The sequence below is a fragment of the Plodia interpunctella genome, chromosome 6, assembly GCF_027563975.2.
Source record: "Plodia interpunctella isolate USDA-ARS_2022_Savannah chromosome 6, ilPloInte3.2, whole genome shotgun sequence".
In the NCBI taxonomy this organism is placed as follows: Eukaryota; Metazoa; Arthropoda; class Insecta; order Lepidoptera; family Pyralidae; genus Plodia; species Plodia interpunctella.
In genome coordinates this window covers 11,584,356-11,603,990 of record NC_071299.1, presented here as the reverse complement: position 1 = coordinate 11,603,990, position 19,635 = coordinate 11,584,356, and the positions used below count along the sequence as shown (strand labels likewise).

Genomic DNA, 19,635 nt, shown 5'->3' with positions numbered 1-19,635 from the left:
CGTCAGCACCTCAGATTGTCACGCTTTGTTAAATGGAAATAAGAACGATTGTTCAATATAATATTTTATTTCCTTGGCAAGTCTTTTTCATACTTACAAAATCTACTTATATTTAATACTAACATTTAATATATTTGAGCTAAATCAGAATCAATATCTATTAGTAATTAAAAAATGATAATAATTTAAAATAAATTAATTTAAGTAATAATAATTTACATTGCAATTTCCTTTGGGTTTCGTTTATGTTCATGATAATTGTTGCTCTAAATATCTAGTAGAATTGTTATTTAGACAGAATAATTTTAACATACTCACATTCATACTTCAAATCAAATCATAATTATATAATTTAATTTAATTACTCTTAATTTATAGTCTTTTTTCGGCCGGTATGAGTTGCTTGCATGTTTCTAGAGGCTGGGTGGTTGATCGGCTTCCATTCAGATTCCTGTACAGGAATATATGTTGAAACACTATCTTCGCGATCAATAGATTCATTTTCACCTTCTTTTTCTTCTGCTCCGAAATAATCTATTATAGGATGGTAATTATAGTTTACTCTTTTGCCATTCGATGTAAAATTTTCATTTACTATATTGCTTTGATCTTGGGGTCTATAAGATGTGGTTCGTTCTGTAGTTACCGCCTGTAATTTAGGTGCTATAGTCGCACGCTTCGGTGGGATATTGACGGTGACTTGTCCAATTTCCTGATCTTCATCATCATTGTAGTCTTCCATGGATTCTAAGTTTGTACCAGTCATTGATTCGACTGCTGAAGTGCCTGATGACACTAAGTCATCAGGTCCTCCTGATATTTTTTTTCTAAGTGGCCTTCGACTTGGTCGAATTGGCCCTCTTTTGAATTGACTGCCACTAGGTTTGTATTTACTAGGCGTTTCTTTAACAAAAGAAACAAAAGACGAAGATCCAGATGGAGTAGGCGGTTCTAAATAACTTGGCAGCGTGGCTGTATCGAAATTACCCGTTCCTATTGCACTGCGCGGCGGGAGTGGCCTCTTCACATTTCTTACGGAGCTAGCTTGATTGAAAGAATCGGGAAAGTAAGTATTTCCGTATGAATCCATAGGATTAGATGATGGTAAGTTTCCTGTACTAATTTCATCGTTTTCGTTTAGTTTGGAACTACCAAAAGGTATTCCCGAAATTAAATTGTGGCTATCAGAGAATGGTGGGAAGGATTCTAACTGTTTATTCAGGGATGTAAATGGTGGGTTTTTACTGATAGTCGGTCGATGGACCGAGGACTGTACAGCTTCAAAGGCATGATTTCCATGTTCAGCAGATAAGTCTTCTCCGGGGAAGTGTTCTGAAGACGTTTCGTGAACTCTGTGGCCCAGTGGTGGGAAAGAAACGCTATAACCTTCGATGTGGCAGGAACAGCATGTAGGTACCTGAAACACAATATTATTACTACATAGTAAAAACAAATTCCCTTCCAGCTAGACATCTGGAAGCTAATTAATATTTATTAATATTTAAATATTTAAAAACTATGCAACGGCTTTTAATAGATAGAGTAATTCAAGAGGAAGTTTTAGGTGTATTATTATGGTTTTACTCGAGCGAAGCCGGGACTGGCCGCTAATAATATATGCGATAGTTTAAAAAATGAGCTATTTTTTTTTGTCTCGTGACAAAGACATCTTGTCTTTGTCTCCGTTCGAAACGTGGAAGTACCTTAAAGATATCCATGTGAAGTCCGTTCTGCTGGTCCCAGGTGAGCAGCCGGTGGTAGTTATACACTTGCACACATTTCGACTTGAAGTTGTCCGTCAGATAAGTGCAAGAATCTTTTGGTTTTCTGAAATAAATTGAATTGGCTTATATAGCTTGTAACTGAAGTAGTGACCTTTTTTTTCAGGTTTATATCAAATCAAGAATTTGATGAATTTTACTTATTTCGATAATAGTGCGTCTAGACGGACCTCGTGGTTTAAAGAAGGCATTATATGTAATTTTTGTATAATACTTTGATTCCATTTTTATTTTATTACTTGACATAAAATTACAAAAAGAATAATTGAAGATCCTTAAAATAAATATATTTTGTTCCCGTCCGTTCTTTTTGTCAATTGCTTTCAACTTTTATGTAGAGTATACTTTTAATATGTAATATTAATTAGAAAAATAATCAGTTTCTGTCGTCTGCTCATTATTATCACCGATAAGATACTCACAAACATTTTTCCAGCCTTAGTGTCTGAGTGTGCTCGCCCGTGTTGACGATGTACTTCCACTGGCCGGAGGTGGCGCGCGCGCGCTGCGGCCGCGCGTACTTGACGGTGCTGGGGCACATGAAGCCGGCTTCGCCCGCGCCCGCGAAGTCGCGGTTCGCTGTGTCGCCGCGTCTGGAAATATCAACTTTGGATCTAAAGGGTGGAAGGATCGAGTATCGGAAGGTCAAACTTAGGTCGCTGAGCAATAATAGTAAGGTCTATGGTACCAGTACACTACTTGAGATTTTAAAGAGAGAGTAAAGCTTCTTGGCCACGAAAAACCTTACCAGAAGTAAGTACGAACCACTTTGAATGAAACTAAAAAATTGCAATCAAATTGACATTGATAGGCAGATGTAAAGTATTTAAAATCTGGCCGTTTACTTGACAAGTTCTTAATACCAGTTTGATTCTAAAGATAATGAGTATCTCACCAAATTGAGAGATTATTTGTAGAACACACAACGATGAATTGATATATTAAGTTGAAAAAATAAAGCAAAAAGTTTGGGATATATATAGGCAATAGTTTTCTGCATGTCTCGTGTGCTATCGCTATAAAATCGAATGTTCTACTTAGTTTGTTCTCGCCTTCTCGTATCTATCTTCTAGTAATGGATGGTTCGGTCTCTTCACTTCTTTTCAATTTATTTCGCCCCCGCCCTTACAGGCCTTCATTTTGTACCATGTTATAGTCATCATTACTTAATGGTACTGTATCAACGCTCACCTGTTGGACACTAGGTAGTGTTCCGCCGTATACTTGGCCTCCTGCGCCGGCGTGATCCCGTCCACGGCGCCGTCGCCCGGATCCTTGAAGTCAGCCAGTAAGGCGCCGGCTGCGGCTTTGTTTCTCCTTATAGATTGGACTATAGCATCTCTGAAATTGTAAGAAAACCTTCTCAACATTTCTTCGTATTTTTATTTACCAACATTTTCTGTTACAAACAATGTAACTATTGGAGAGGCTACTATTTTTTGTTGATTGATGTGAATCAGTTTTCTTCTCAGACTTAATATTTTTCTAGTAGTATGCAACGCTAACCTCTTGCCGCTTGGCACGTTCCTATGTTCTGTTAATAAATTAGCTACTATAAAACGTTCTTGACTTTGCGGTATCATTAACATAATTTAGGACATTATAGAAAGTAGGGTTTCTTGTGGCTGACTTACTTTTTACAGTACTTTTTTTGATCAAGATCTTTATTTTTAACCCCCGACGACAACAGAACAGGGAGTTGTAAGTACACAGTGTATCAGTACTGTATGTCTGTCCATAGCCTTGTTGTAGCCAAACGGAACTGATTTTGGTCTAGTTTATTTAATTTGAAAGAGAATTTAATCCAGAGTTCTTAGCTATGTTTGGAAAATGGACGTTCAGCCGTTTGGAAATTGTCATCTCTTTTCTAGAAGATGAGATGATACCAGCGACTACAGAGGGAGGTTTTTGTATTCTTTATTGAGTTTTTATTTAAAAAATTATTAGTAATTCAGCAATTTTGATACGCATTCATTCTGTAAAAGCTACTAATTGGTACATAAAATTTTATTTACAACATATGTACTATAAGTTAAAATTAAAAATTACAACTAAAATAATAAATACTACATTAATTTAAATAAAAAATTAACACAAAATCGCCGTCATCGTGCGAAAAAAATAAATACATAAATTAATTTGATAGATATATAATAATATATTAGCTAATAGTAATAATATTAGTAACGCAAGATTGAGAACGTGACATTTAGCAACCACAATAGGCTAATAATTTCATCATGAAAAATGTGGGACATTGCAATAGTGTCACCACTCCTTCATGAGAAACACGGCCTGGTGTACGACAAGACATGTAGACTATTGAGAGCGAGCGGCCAAGGGCACAGGTTAGCTTTTCTCTGGACCACTTACCTAGAACATGACGCACTGTTTGTAATCTGAGTTCTAAACGTGACAATAGAATAGTCCAGGAAATTTATTAAAACTGCAGTTAAATAAGGTTATGTTCATCGTTTTTTAATTACTTTCCTTTTTAGTTTTGTTTTTTGTTTGCATTTATTTTCATTATCTCACATGACGTACATTTACACGAATGGCAAATTTAATGCTAACGTTTAGTGTATAATTGTAAAATTATCAATATTATTAGCTATTTATTGAGTCGATCGTACGATTTCTGCTACTTACTAAATTATACTTATATATTTTTTTTGTCATCGTTTGTTTGTTTGTTTGTAAACTCTTTAGGGCACAATTTAATTCAAAGAAAGCAGTTTAGTCGTTTCGACTTATTGTTATCTATGGATGCGGAAATATGATTAATGTGTAACAAAATATCTTTCTAAATAGGTGTCTCAGAGTGACTGTCCATCTCGTCTTACATTGTACTGTTAATACCTGTGGCAATCACTTTCGCTTCCAGCTGCTGAGCCATGACCGTTCTCAGCTCAGCACTTGACCGCGCCCTCACTCGCGTAATCACCCATTAATGTCCTATACAGCAGTAGACACTAGCAATTTCTAAGTACACAAGGTTAACATACGTATACGTAAGTTGTAAATACTATTTGGAAAATGTAGAAAAGTTCCTTCTTCACTTCGATCTGGTTAGTCACTATAATTTAATTTTTATTATATAAGTATGTATTGAATTATGTCTCTCAAACTTGTTTTCATATTTCGTCTATCATTTTGTATTATAACATTATTTAAATTACTATTGAAATTATTCTATTGTAACTGTTTTGAAAGTCACATTATTTACGCCAATTCGGATTGAAAGCTTGGGAACCTCTTGTTTGTAGTAAAATTTTCACTTTATATGTATAGAAAAATAACAAGTGTATATTTTTTTCACTTATATTCTTAAAAATATGAAATGGTCACGGCGCCTCGGTGCGGAGTAGCTTCAAGCCCTGAAGTTTGCATTGAATTTGCTACTCACCAAAATTTATGATATTTTAAAGGGTTGTCGTGAGCATGATTACCTGTTGATGAAGAAATTGTAGTGAAATAAGTAGCGTGGCGCGATGGTCATTCAAATTTCACCAGCTTTAATCCATTGTAAGCAGATTATTCATATTTAGATACTCACGTTGGATAGTCATCAGCGTGGAGACACAAGGTGTTGGTGAACAGCTCACACTTGGCTATTTCGCTGGCAGACGCGGGGAGTTTCCTAGCGGGGGCCGGCCGGCGGCGGAGCGGGGAGACAGGGGACACAGTGGGCTCGGCGGTGGTGGTGCGGCGCGCGGGGAACTTCGGGGGATAGCTGCCTCGCCGAATCAGATTGCCTGGAATTGAAAAAAGATTGTGTGGTTATCTATTCCTCGTAGGCAACAATTTGCTCGATAGATAGATAAAATATCAGATAGACCCAAACGCGATTGGTGGATAACGCAAGAAGTAACATTAGTTTTCATAATCTTTATAGAAGTAAACAAGCTGAGGTCCTAGAAATTAGTAATCTGGCCTGAACAGCATTAATTACAAATAATATAATTATGCTGTCCGAAGTAACAACAGTACGCTGACGAAGTTATACATAATATTCCTAAAATGAAACCAGTGCTTACCTTTTCTATCAATATATCTGTTGAGCGATCTCAGTTTCTCCGCGACCGGCAGGTCCTGCGCGAGGGTCTGATTGGTGGAGTCGGCGGTGAGGTCCAGGGTTCCGTTCTCAGTCCGAGATGAGTTCGCTTTGGCCCTGAATATGCTGGAGCTTTCTGAAGTACTGGCTGTGAATGTTTTTGAGATGTTTTTCTGGAAACGTAATTCTAAATTGAATGTCGATAACTTTAAGTAACAATTTGATCTGCAGGACATTGTGTCATATGATATGAAGAAAATATAATGATGTAGGTACGGTTAGTGTTGAAATTCTAGATTCAGTAATATGTGATCGTGATTAAGTAGAATGAAAATCTGTTGTTTTGTTAGTTCTTAAGAAGAACGTTGAAATTGTAACAAGAAATAGCAAAAAATCGAGATTAGGGATAGAGTAACTAGTTGTATCTATGGTTATTCTGTCGAGAATAATGTTACTCACATCCCCTTGTGTGTCATGTGTCGTATGATTATGGTCTTTATCACCCTGTTTCATATCAAGTTTAGCGTCTTGTGTATCTGTTCTATTTTCAGCAGTTTTCTGTTGTGTGTTAACTTTTGTGATGCCTCTGTTAGGTATGCGACTTCTGAATCTTTGCGCGAGTGTGAGCGGTCCCTTGGTTGTATTTTCCTCGACGCCAATGTCAAACGGTTCATCATCTAGTGCTGGGTCTTCTATGAACGATCGTCTTAGTAGCTGTGCTTGTGGTGCTTGTGTGTTCCTGACTTCCCTCAACTCCTTGCCTGGACCTGTCGCTCGTCTGATCAGGTTTGCCATGTCTAGCAGTATTGGTAGCATTAAGTCTGTAGTCGTGTTCACGTTGTTACCGAACATTGATCTCACCTGCAAAAATATAAATTTAGCATTATTTATTTACTATGTATTGATAATACATTAAGTATCTTATATACCTACTTATATCTTATATACCTACTTAAAGACGTTGAAATATTTAAATTAAACTTTGAAAATTAATACCAAACATTATTATGATTACACAAATTAATTAAAATTTTTGCACGTATTTGTAATAATGATCATAAAGTCTATTCACAATGAGATAATGTCTCTATTGTGAACGAAGGTGATGAGAAAACCTAGTCCTACTTTGTGCATATCTCGGAAACTATATTATTTACAGTTACTGTTTTGTTACGTTTGACTTGAGGTTAGATCATTGGATGAATTATTACCAGATTATATAATATAAGTATTGTTTGTCAAACAATAATTGCACAGATTAATGTTTAACCTTAACACACATTATGGAGTCGGAGCAGAAGGTTCTATCAAAGGTTAAGTAGTGTATTGTTCGTTAAATATTGTCAAGTAGACAACACGCCAATGTCGAGAGTATGAAGATCAACAGAACTTTAATATTTGTCCACAAATTTGAAAACAGTCACTATAAGCACTGAAGAAACTATAATCAAGAAATATACACAACCAAGTGGGAACCACTCCATAATACACAAACATTGAAACAAATTCAACTGAATTATATTGCAAATCTGAATTTAAACTTTATCTATTGCTTATGAGTTTTTATTATTTTATCTAATTGTTGATTGTCAATAGAATGATATATTAGTGAATGATGAATATGATATGAATTTACTTTTATAACATTTAACTGTTGCCCTTTTGATATCTTAGAATAATAATTGAGGCTGGCGCACGCATCCTAAGTGATTCATTCTTCATCATTGTCATTATAAGCCGTTGGGCGAAAGCTAGTCAGAAATAATTTTAGTCTTGCACAATTATCCACTGTGAACTTATATAAAACGATGTTTCACACAGAACATACGTGACTTTTGACCGGTCAAGCGTGATAGTTTAAAAAGTAAGGCACCAATTATAGCCGCTCTGCCTGCGCCCGCGCTGTGTGAATCCATCTCGAGTGACGCAATAGCGTTAAATCCAGTTAAAATACCATAAACAGCGAAAGTGGTCGCTCTTGCGCCGAAAAGAAAGTAAATCCCTCGTATTTCTCCTTCCAAAGTACAACAACTTGATTTGCGCCTTTGGGGATAAAATACTCGTATAACTTCGTTATAGCCTACAACTATTCTGACCTAAATTATTGAAATCACTTCACCTTACGAACCGATGCAAATGCGCCGGTCAAACGATTGTTTATCTGTTGTGTCTCAATTCTCCGCGATCGAGAAAAATGAGATGAGTTAATATAAATTGAAAAAGTAAATGCGTGAAATTATTTCTCTTCGCTTTATAAACATTATTCAATTGCGCTTTTTTATCTGACTTCAGATGAAACAAAAATAGTCAGTTCGAAAAGATGTATCTTAAAGATGAAATGTAATTATACTCCATGGACTTTGCTTATGAATCTTATTGATGCCCATTGCTACGTTTCGCTTCAGCGTCCTCCGTTACGTTGACCTCCGTCTACGGATCTACGTAGAAAAACGTAGAAATTAAATGAGTAGGACACGAATAATTTATTGTATATCAATATAGGGCTGATGTTCTTTTAATACATTCGTTACATTCGTTGTAGTCTAAACTATTATTACAATTTGTTGAAAAAAAAATCTGTATATACAGGTAACTTAAGCTGATTGAAGTTTTGACGTACGTCAACGCACGTCAATGTCAAAACCTATAAACACAATGGAGCACAACGGAATCGCACCGTGCACTATTAAACCTCGCTACTACAGACAACTGAATGCAACTGATCGGTTCACATTTATGTATTTTCTTTACTCCCCGCGTGGAGCTGACACATTACAAGCTACAAATTTACATGTGCCGCTACTGAACATAATATACGACAGTGTTTTATCTTCAATAATCGAATACCAGCAGGAGGGACACGCGTGGGCCGAGCACGTTATTGATTTCCTTGCTATGATCGACACGCGATACGTTTAGGGTTCCGTAGCCATGGCGAATGACGCTTGATATCAGTTTGTTGAACACTAAATATTGAGCTGACAAAACTATCGTGATCAAGATACATTTAATATTCAAAGATCAAGCCGACAACTACTTAAGAAAACAAACAAAGACGATAAAGATTTTTTTAAACTTAATAATAATTGAAATTACGTATCGAATTTAAACAAAATCTTATAGCTACAATTTGTGTTTAGAAAAATCATTTTATGTACAATTTCAGAATTTGTATGATACGTAAGTCATATTCTATAATATCACCAAGATTAATAATGCTAATTTCTTTTTGAAACTCGATATGAAGTTGCATACTACCCCGCAAATGAAACAAACATTCGGCGACGCGAGTGCTCGCGCAAGATATGCCAAATAAAATATATTTTCGACACGTATGCTCGCTCGTCTCTTCCGCACGCTGCGACCCGTGAGTGACCGCTACAGCAATGGGATATTATAAATTACCATGTATCATATATTCTTGTAACATATCATGATATTCTTGTAGCTCGCAGATTATTATACCCTCTATATACTACCTATACCTTATCACTATATAAACATAACGTGAAAGTAAAAAAAGTTTTCACTGCTGGTAATGCCCAGTCATATGACGGAGCAGTTCATTTATCTAGTTCATTGTTTCTACAGCACGTTGCAAGTCATTAGGTAATTTCACTTTTTATACTTTATTGCCCTAGTAAAATTAAAATTACTAATAGTTTTCATACGTGAACAACATGTTTGAAAATAGCAATTTAGAATTATTCTGTAAATTGAATGATTGAAATTATTATTGCTATAGAATAGTAATATTTCATACTTAGTCTAGTTTCTGTGAATCCTTATATCTGAGGATATCGCCAAATAATAAATATATAAGGACAAAACACACAGACTGAGCTAACCCCAAAGTAAGTTCGAGACTTGTGTTATGGGATACTAACTCAACGATACCATATATTATAACATATACATATATAGATAAACATCCAAGATCCGGGCCAATATCAGAAAAAGATCATTTTCTATCATGACCCGACCGGGGATCGAAACCGTGACCTCTCGGTTCAGAGGCAAGCACTTTACCACTGCGCCACTGAGGTCGTCAAATCGTCAAGGTAACAGAAATATGCCAAACTCCAAACTTTCAATCGTTCTCAACCTATCTAATTAGAGGATTATAATAGTGACCATGGTCGGCATGGCCTTGTTACGATGATTTTACTTTAGAAACCGCTCCACCCCGGTGGAATATTCAGTAAATATTCAGCTGGTATACATACTGAGCGAGCAATGAGGCGCGGCGCGCTCGGCGGCGTGCCAGAGAGTATGTGGTTTCAATTTACTTCTTTCTCAAGACTACTATATACTAAGTAACAAAAATGATATTTTAAATTGAACCATACACAGATTAAGGTGTGGTACCTAAATAAAGATATTTCTGTTTGTATTATCTAATGAAAGAAACTCGTGCATACATAAAAATCTTCATACAATACATAAAAAGAAATAAATCTTCAATTTGAAACATCTGAATGCCGCCTTATAATAGGTATATGTAAATATTTATCCCAAATTTGATCTCATAACAAATAACTTATATTTGCGCACGAAATTATTTGGAAACTGACGAAAGTGCGTACACTGGCGGCCAACAAAAATGCTCCATTTACGACACGCGATAGAATTAGTTCTCACAATTACAGTTTTTTGCTCTGTGCTTTGCGATTAGTACGCAATTGTCTGTGTGAACGGGAAACCTGTGGAAATATAGGGAAATCGAATAATTCGGTGGAAACGACAACATTTAGTTGTTAAATAGATATCCGGTGAAGACTGACGATGATCATCATCAATTTAAACGTCTCTATCGTTGGGCCACAGGCCTTTGCCACGACCCACCAGACAGACGTTAATACATAGTGTCTAGTGTCTTGTCGCTACATTGAATACACGCCAAAATTTAATTTTTCCCAGTCGATATTTCGTGAAATATTCTCTTGTTAGTACATAGTACAAAACTAAGTCGCTTCCCGCTATCTGTCATGTATGCTTATATCTTTAAAACTACACAACGGATTTCGATGCGGTTTTTTAATAGATAGAGTGATTCAAGAGGTAGGTTTTTATTTATGTAATATGCATAATATTACACCCGTGCGAAGCCGGGGCTGATCGCTAGTTTTATATAAGTACAATCTCCAAAGAACCTACCTATAAACTAAATTTCTACGTCCAGTATTTTCGACTTCGGCAGTGCGGTGTCTGTCAGTGAGCTACGGAAGAGTTTTATCTAACTACATTGATTAATAATGTAATTTATCATGGATTTCGTAAGAGATTTGTGGTCAATGTGGTGGACCTCTCCAAATTGATAAAATTCTTACATGATCTTGCCTCCTGTCAGAAAACACTTGCATTCTGGACGGTCACTAACGACGCTGCAATCCAATAAAACTTTATACAGCGTTACAGGTATTAAACGCAAAACCTCTTAAAGACTACTTGGGTATATCAAAACAAAACAAGCAACTTTTTTTCTACGACTTTTCATGAAGTTTTTTTTTTCATATAAAAAAAATAAAATCTAATTTGCAATTCTATACATCTTAACTTTATGTAATAGCCAAGCAACACGAGACAGTACAGTAGCGTTATGTAGAAACGACATTAAAACTGAAAAAAAGGATTTTTTTTGTATTTATTACGTTTAAACAAAAGTTGTAAGTAGAACAAACGATGTTAGTCTTTATGTACCGTATGCGCCTTTGGAAGGTTATGCGTTAGATACCAGTGACCCTGTATGATGCAACAGTACGATTGTCACAGTATCAAATTAGGTGGAAAAAGTAAAAATGTTATAGAATAGATGCACGGTAAAAAAAAAAAACATTTCTTATCACATGTAACCATAATTTAAGTGAATTTTACAATGATACGTAAATGAATTTGCATATTATTATACAAAACTATAATAACTATAAAGATTTATTAATTTTTAGTCATAACTCGAATTATTTTCATATTACAGACATAGATATTTAACTTCTACCATAAATGGCATTTGATTTCCAATAAGCGTCAGTAAAAGTTGAATGAAGCATTTAGAAAAGTTTCAAACGCCACATGGCATTGTTCGACGATCAAGCGCTGAACAGTAAGTCATTAGAGAAGAGAGCGGGATGAGCAACGCGGCCGTTTTTTTGCCCTCAAGTGTATTTACACGCGTTTTGTATGATTAGATTCGACGCAATTTTAATTGAAACTTATAATTAGTCAATTAATGCTGAAATCGTGCGCAAAAACTTTAGAAATATCTTTTCTTGTTAGGTCAAGTTAATAATACTTTCGGATAATTTATTATTGTAATTCGTGTAATAATTATATAAAGCATAATTTAAAAATATATTAACTGAACTGAATCGGAAAATGACTATAACCATGACGAGTCAAACTTAGTTTTAGTAGTGTTAGTCAGAGGCGTTATGAGAAATGCGACTTATTAAAAAATACCAAGTACTTTTCGTATATACTTAAATATCTTATTCTCGTTGATAACAATGTTGCTGAATCAACTTGCATTCTAATCGATTGCAGTTTTGACAAAGTTCACGCACGACAAGTTACAACAAATGCCTGACGTCTAGGTTTTTGTACAGCTCGTTCTAGACGTGAAATAGCGTAAAACCGATTAGACTGTGTCAGCCAGTGCTCACTGCTCAGGTGGAGTGTGCCAGTTGTTGGGAAACACTCTGAAATCAGTGGTAGCTGGCTTGTCGAAATTAACCCCTTGAGCAATTACTTGTGTAATTTAGAAGTACCATTTTCGAAAAAAATGACATATTTTTTTTAGAAAATTATATTAAAATCCTTGTGCAGTCAACGAAGCTATTTTTCAATATGTATTTAAGTAGCCAATTACAGTATTGAGTAATACTCAGTTAAAACAATATTTTTTGATTAAACGAAGCAACCGTCCATGAGAAATTAAATAAAACCTTGTTACGAAGTGTGATTTCAATTCAAATTAGGTGAAAATTCTACTAACTACCTACACGTTATAAAACAATTGCTTAATTCATTGTTATCTTAATAGTATTCATGTTTGTATTACTAGAGGCAAGAGCAGCCTCATTCATAATGTAAAAATTACTTTATTTGTATCAGAAAAATAACAATGACATAGATTTTCTTACATTTTAATACTTTTGTGAATAGCTAGCTTTTGATAAAGCTTATTTCAATATATAAAAATATGTAATATACTCGACTACGAAATATGAGTTAGCGTAAAGATTCTAATAATATAATAATTATTGTGCTTATCAGGACTGATGAGTCAACAAGTGATACATTTTATATGAGGAGGCACCGAGATCCCTGACAACTACACTGTTTAATTTCGGCAGCCTTGCGTACGTAAAGCCTTAGCATTAGGAAATGTGTGTCATACGAACAGGTTCTATTGACTTCAAGCTCATCTCAATATTGATATAACACGATTAATGTACAAACAATCGGAGCTATTATAAATATTTGAAAACTGAAAAGAATTCGTTACCATAACAGTAAAACAAAACCTTCATGTGAAAGTAGTCAGTTTGTTTTTACCTGTGAAAATAATGGTACAGTAATTGTATGTTATAAGCTGTTCACTATAAAATAAAAAGTGATATACACTTTTTATTTAATAGTGAACAGCTTATAGCGAAGTTTATATATATTTTGTATGAAAATACCAAAGGACATCTATAAATTTTAATGCCATAGTTGAATGTTACACTGACAATGTATGTTGCTGTTTAAATAAATAAATAATAAATCAAAAGGTGACTACCACAGATTACGCGAAGCTTCGAATGACTTATAAAATTTGTAATTTATAACAAATCTAATTACTTAATTTACGTAAGAACTACTCCCGTCCGTTATCTTATTATCTTATAGATTGGATTGATTCACAGCGCTGATTGAGACCACGAACTCATTAATTTTATTTCTTTCATTCACCACACGCTGAAAACATTTTGTGAAATGTTATATGTGATGTAATCCTAATAATAAAAATAATCGAGTATTTAAGGTTCCCATTTAAACCCAAGGTTCAAATATTTGACCATTATGAACGGTCTGGATCGACCTGGACCTATGTGATGATAAGATAATTACATTTTTCTTAATTCATAGTTTTACAGCGATGACATTACCAAATGTTTTAATTTTTTTTTAGAAATAATAGCTGGTTTAGAGTTGTATACTTTGTTAGGTATATCTTTATTACCTGATTATCTCGGTTTGTTAGTATTCTTCTTTAGCCTTTTCTTAATTGGTTAACGATTGGAGTGAGATTAATCTTAACTTGTCTAAAGGTATCCGACATCACTTGACGTCTACCCCAAATATTGACAATAGAGGTTCTTGCACTTTAAGATGATTTTTGAAGTTGAATTCCTCACCTGTGACAAATTAAGAGGTGCCCGTCCGGGCGGCGTGGAGACCTGGCTGGCGACCAGCGACGCCAGCGCCACGCGCTGCGAACCCGACATCGCCCTGATGATGGGCACGATCTGCGCGAACTTGCCCACGTGGTCCTTCCGCTCCAGCGCTCTCAGAACCGCCTCCTTTATCATCCCTTCCTTAGACCGCAGCTTGTACGACGGCTTGTAACTCAAACTCCTCTTCGTCGTCATTTCTTCCAAAATATCCTCCTCGAAAGAATCCAAATTGTATTGAGGTCTATGCGAGTTCGTCACCCCTGTCGGCTTTATTATCCTCACCGGCGGCTTCACTATTGTCTGATAGTGTCTCGATTCCTGCGCTATCATCACCTCATCTTTATCCGAAAACTCAAAGTCTTTCAACTCCTCCTGGGCTACAACTAAAACTACTAACAGTATCAAAAGTTTCACTGCCATTTTTTGTTGTTTCTAAATTGTCATTATTAAAAAATTAGTTATTATCTGCACGTAACGCACTGAACATATTCACATGTTAATTGAAGTTTTTTGTCGGGCGATGTTGCGCGCGCGTCGCTTTCCTCGGGCCGCGGTGGAATGACGCGCTTCCCCACACGCGCGATTCGTTCTCATCTCATATTTACAGGTGTCAGATAATGCCGGAACTGCCAACTTTCACCGGCTTAGGGTCACCGCTGATCCGAGCGATTCTGATAAGTCATCCAGTTATCAGTGTTAATACAATGGATTGTGTCGTTAAAGGTATTGCGTAAATAACGCATTCGACAATACCTTCAATCAACCAAATTTAATTACTCGTTAATATTATGCTCTAGCAGAAAAATCAACTTTATTTATTCACTCTTAGAGTTGTAGGATTCGAAGTCGGTTTGAAAGTTAAATTTGTTCGATTTTGCGTAGATGATTATTCAGTTTTTTAAATAAGCGTAGAGATGCTTTCACAGTTCAACAGTGTTATCGAATTGTTACGAAAGCTCAATCGATGGAGGTCGTATTACGTCGGCAGTTTTATGAATGCCGTTACAACTAGTCTGTGTAGGAATTTCTATTGATGATGTGTTATATTGACTAACTAAATAATTTATTGTTATAAAATGTGTCATATCATGCATATCTTTTAATAGATGTCAGAATCATCTATTGAGTGTATTTAGAATAAAAAATATATTGTTTGTTTTTTTAAATGCATCTATCTATAACTAATGACACAGAAAAGTGGGTACTATATCGTGATGTGGTAAATTAAGTTTTTGTAACAAAAACTTTCATGTTACTTAATGACAATGCAAAATAATGTAATCGTAATCAATAATCTTGTACAGTAAACACGGCTAGTAATTATAGTCATCATCTGCCATCTTTTTCCAAAATTGTATGTCGGGCCTTTTCTCGCTCATCGCAATAGGAGTTCCCTCTGCAATGATAGATTCCTTATTGTAGCCGCAAGTGACTCCAGATTCCTGGCCACTGGTGCATACGCTACAGTTAGTTCCCAGGCTCGCTATCGACCGGCAGCCAACCAGAGCGGAGACACCGTTGGCCGATCAAGTGCGCTTTAATTGCTGCTTCTTTGTCGTGTCTTTGTTCTGCACTCTCATTGCCATTGATCTTTTGTGTTCTGTGACTTTAATATTGCCATTATTCAATTGATGTCACTATTTTCTATTTTCATCTCTTCGCGACCAAGTAAAGCAAAAACTACTTTCAATGCTTAGAAGTAATATCTCGACTGTCTTAAGAGCCATTCTGCAATTTTGTAATAACTTTAGATTTATATATAGTTTCTTATTTAAAAAGGCCAATGGAGTACATTTTTACTATTATCAGTATTAGAATATACCCAAGTCGCCGAATGATAACTAAAGATATAGCTTGTTAGGTACAAGCTTTTATTTAATTTGCAAATGAATTTGAATCTTGCAACTCAATTTTGAAGCAGATATCTACAACCGAGTTAAAATTTTGTATACACGTTTAATTTTGATAAACAATAAATACTTTATTATAATATGCATAATGTTAATATATCAGGAACTTGTAATTTAGCAATAAGGTTTTTTCGATGCAGTTTGTTTCACAATACAGATACAGACAGACATACTATGGAAATCTCGCAATAGAAGGAATACGTTTAATATTGAAATCCTGCGGTTTGCCGATACGATGTCACTTTCTTTCTGATGGCGTATTGTTCGTGCTTCGTGGTACTCGTGGACGTCTACAGGCTGTTCGTGAAGCGAACGCTGGGAGTCTTATTCAACACCATGCAACCCTTTTTACAAGCTAACTTCATTTTCGTTTCATCAGTCACGACGACATTGTGACAATTGCTTACAAGTTTGTCCCAAACAACAATGAATCGTGGCCAAGCAATATTTCCTTTGATATCTTACCCTTTGGGTTTATTCATTGGTTTTAGATATTATAATTACTATATTTGTTGTGATTACTAACCTTATTTTTGTATAATATTGTAATTTTAGCTTGTGAAGCAATTATGGAATAATGAAATTAGAAGAAATATACTTACTTATTCGTCTATGGTGAAAAACCGTGAAAGGTCCAAAATTCTCTGCTGAAGTGGAGTTTTGTTGTATTTATCACTATCTCGCATATACATAGTGATAAACAACAGAAACCCCTGTGAATACAAACCTCCTGTAGAGGCGGTCGTTAGTGGTTGAACGAAAGTGCAGTTGATGTGCAGTTGTCATTGTTGAGATTGGCGGCGTTCGCTATCAAATTAGTCGTTGCATCATTGCAGGATGTTTCTATTGGAATGATGATTAAATTTTTGTGGCAACGAAGAATCTTTCATAATACATACAAAATCACTTATGTGAGAATTAACTAACTTTATGAAAGGGTTTTATCCAACGCAATTTTATTTGCAACTTATTGAAAGCAAACGCAAGTTTAAGTAAGTTTTTAATAAAAAAATAATCCGGCCTGCACATTGTACATATTTTTCAAAATCAAGGAAAAATACAACGACATTTAAAAAAATGCCGAGATTGTTACTTTTTTAGTATTTTAATTGAATTTAATTTTAAAATCTATATTTTATTGTAACAGGCAACAAGCATTTTAATATCAGGCCGTTTCATTAGGAGAAATTAGTAACTAATTAGTAACGGGTGCTGCCGGGGAATCAATCAGCGCAATTGTCATATTGTTTATCATATATTTTGATTGGTTATTTGTGTTTAATATATTTTATCTACTCAATCACAATCATAACATGTTTTTATATGCATTTTTTACTATAAGTACTTTGTACGTTGTACTACCTTACTAGAAAAAAAATTAAAAAACAATAATGGTAAGATCTTGTGGCTTAAAAGGAAACAACATTGTTTATATGAGTACATGAACAACACACTAAGAAGTAATTACACACTTACATCGCGAGCACAACTCGCATAACACATCCAGAACCGCAGACAAATATTGATGATCCTAGGTATAAATATTTGCTTACGCTGGGAATCAAACCAGTTAGTAGTCCTTCCAAAATGTAGAATGGAGTTTTTTAAGAAATACTATATAATTTAGAATTTGACGTACAAAAAAGCCCGTGAAGATCCCCCCGTCTGATTTCTGACATAAATGCTTTTTCTACTTTAATTTATTTCCAAACCGAGTGTTACAGAGCGCTGTTATTTCAAGACCATAACTCTAAATTTCAAAAATCATTTTCAATTTCTCTAATACTTTGTACTCCACGATATTTTATTAAATTGATGTGGAATTTAAATGTAGGCAATGAGATGTAGGTTTCGAAATAAAAATTAAAAGAAATTTTTCATACATTACTTTATTTCATAATAAAATAAATCTTTCAACCTTACGAAAGCTACTCAATGCTATAATACAATTCATAAGACTAGAAAGTAATATTGAACTGAGACGAGATGGGAAGCAACGTGAATAGACTATGATATTTACATTAACAACCGTAGCACCACTGCGATCCAATAATAAATACACTAACATACGTATGTTATTACGAGATTTTAACCCCCCATCCTAGAAGAAGCAAACAATTTGAAACGTCTGAAAGTTTAAAAATAGTTTTATTCTAAGATATCATCAAAGCTCATGTCTCTATTTTGTAATTAATTTAGAAAGAGACAATATGAAACATGACTGAATAAAAAATATTTTAGTAAATGATCTTATATTTTTTTATTTTAATTCGATTTTCCACTTTTTTTGAGATAGTAAAAACTGCAACAGAATTCAAAGAATAAATTTTGATAAAATAATCTAATAATTGTAATTAAAACCATTCACACATTTGTAAAATTGACAAAATATACAAAAATATCTTTGGAAGATGCTTACAAATTTAAGTTATAAAAAATACATTTTCTCAGTTTGGAAGCACAAGAAATATTACCTCGAAATAGATGAACAATTATTATTATTCTGGATACGTGATTACGATAAACAGTTCATTACCTACACAAACTATACTATTTACAGATCATTCTCTAGACTACACCGCAACACGCAATACTGTTATAAATTAACGAATATTTACAAACATCGATACCTACTGTAAGTTAAATTTAAATTAATCTGAAATCGATTAATCTTAATGTCATGTCCACACTTGTGCAAAAAAATATAATATCTTTCAGTGCATATAATTGGCAAATTTATATAGAGCCTATAACACGTTCAATGTATGTGGAATTATTTTCAGACACTATGAAACTCACAATTGTCTAAAATAAAAATTAAATCAACAAACTTGGCCTTCATTACTTTTGAGAAAATTTATAACAATTTTTGAATCAAAAATCGTATTGATAGACTACGTAGTCAAATATCAATAAAATCAGTCAATCGACAATTTAAATGTCACATTCGAATTCCGAAACCCTGTTGTTCCTCCCGTCGGGGATCAACTGGAAGTGGCCGTCTCTGGTGCCGATCCTCGGGAACCCGTTAAAGCTATTTCTACTGACGAGGGGATTCTCGCGCTCCCTTTCTCTGTGGAAACTGGAGGTCGAGAGTTTCCCGTCTTTTCTTTCGGCGAAGTTCGTGTCGGGGAAGGTTTTGTCGGGGAAGCTGTTGTCGGAGAAGGCGCGGTCGTTGAACTCGCCGTCGGAGAACAGCGCGCGGCGCGGCGCGCCGGCCGGCTTGCTGAACGCGAACGGCCGGCTCTCGAACTGCGACCCGCCTTTGTTACCCAGGCTGCGACGGGAGGTGAAGTGCATATTGGTTATTGTGTTCGTTTTGCCATGACTATACGTTCCCGGTGCGCAAAATATTATACTTTTAACCCGTAAATAGGAAATACTTCCATGGGATAAGTCCGCTGCAAGTGCTTTTTCTGTTCTTGTGTCTTTGTGTTTTATTATGCAATGGA

General features: G+C 35.1%; 2 protein-coding genes across 5 annotated transcripts in view; both read right to left on the bottom strand.

The window, feature by feature from the left end:
• Positions 1–54: 54 nt before the first annotated feature.
• LOC128670979 (neurotrophin 1-like) lies at positions 55–14,838 on the bottom strand. Of its 4 annotated transcripts, none has more exons than XM_053747033.1 (8): positions 14,235–14,838; positions 6,295–6,696; positions 5,819–6,008; positions 5,338–5,536; positions 2,973–3,122; positions 2,204–2,374; positions 1,704–1,827; positions 55–1,417 (listed from the first exon to the last, which is right to left on the bottom strand). In XM_053747033.1, the coding sequence occupies exons 1-8, from the start codon at positions 14,691–14,693 to the stop codon at positions 368–370; spliced, it is 2,745 nt and encodes a 914-aa protein (XP_053603008.1). In that variant the 5' UTR covers positions 14,694–14,838; the 3' UTR covers positions 55–367. The 4 variants fall into 4 exon arrangements, with proteins under 4 accessions (XP_053603008.1, XP_053603010.1, XP_053603011.1 ...); XM_053747035.1 differs by lacking the exon at positions 14,235–14,838 and adding an exon at positions 7,790–7,901; XM_053747036.2 differs by lacking the exon at positions 14,235–14,838 and adding an exon at positions 7,709–7,830.
• A 3,215-nt stretch (positions 14,839–18,053) lies between these two features.
• LOC128670563 (dual specificity protein kinase splB-like) overlaps positions 18,054–19,635 on the bottom strand; it is a 104,255-nt gene continuing 102,673 nt past the window's right edge. The window contains exon 8 of the mRNA XM_053746325.1: positions 18,054–19,460. Within this exon, the coding sequence (XP_053602300.1) occupies positions 19,118–19,460 (343 nt within the window). The 3' untranslated portion in view covers positions 18,054–19,117. The remainder of the gene's footprint in view (positions 19,461–19,635) is intronic.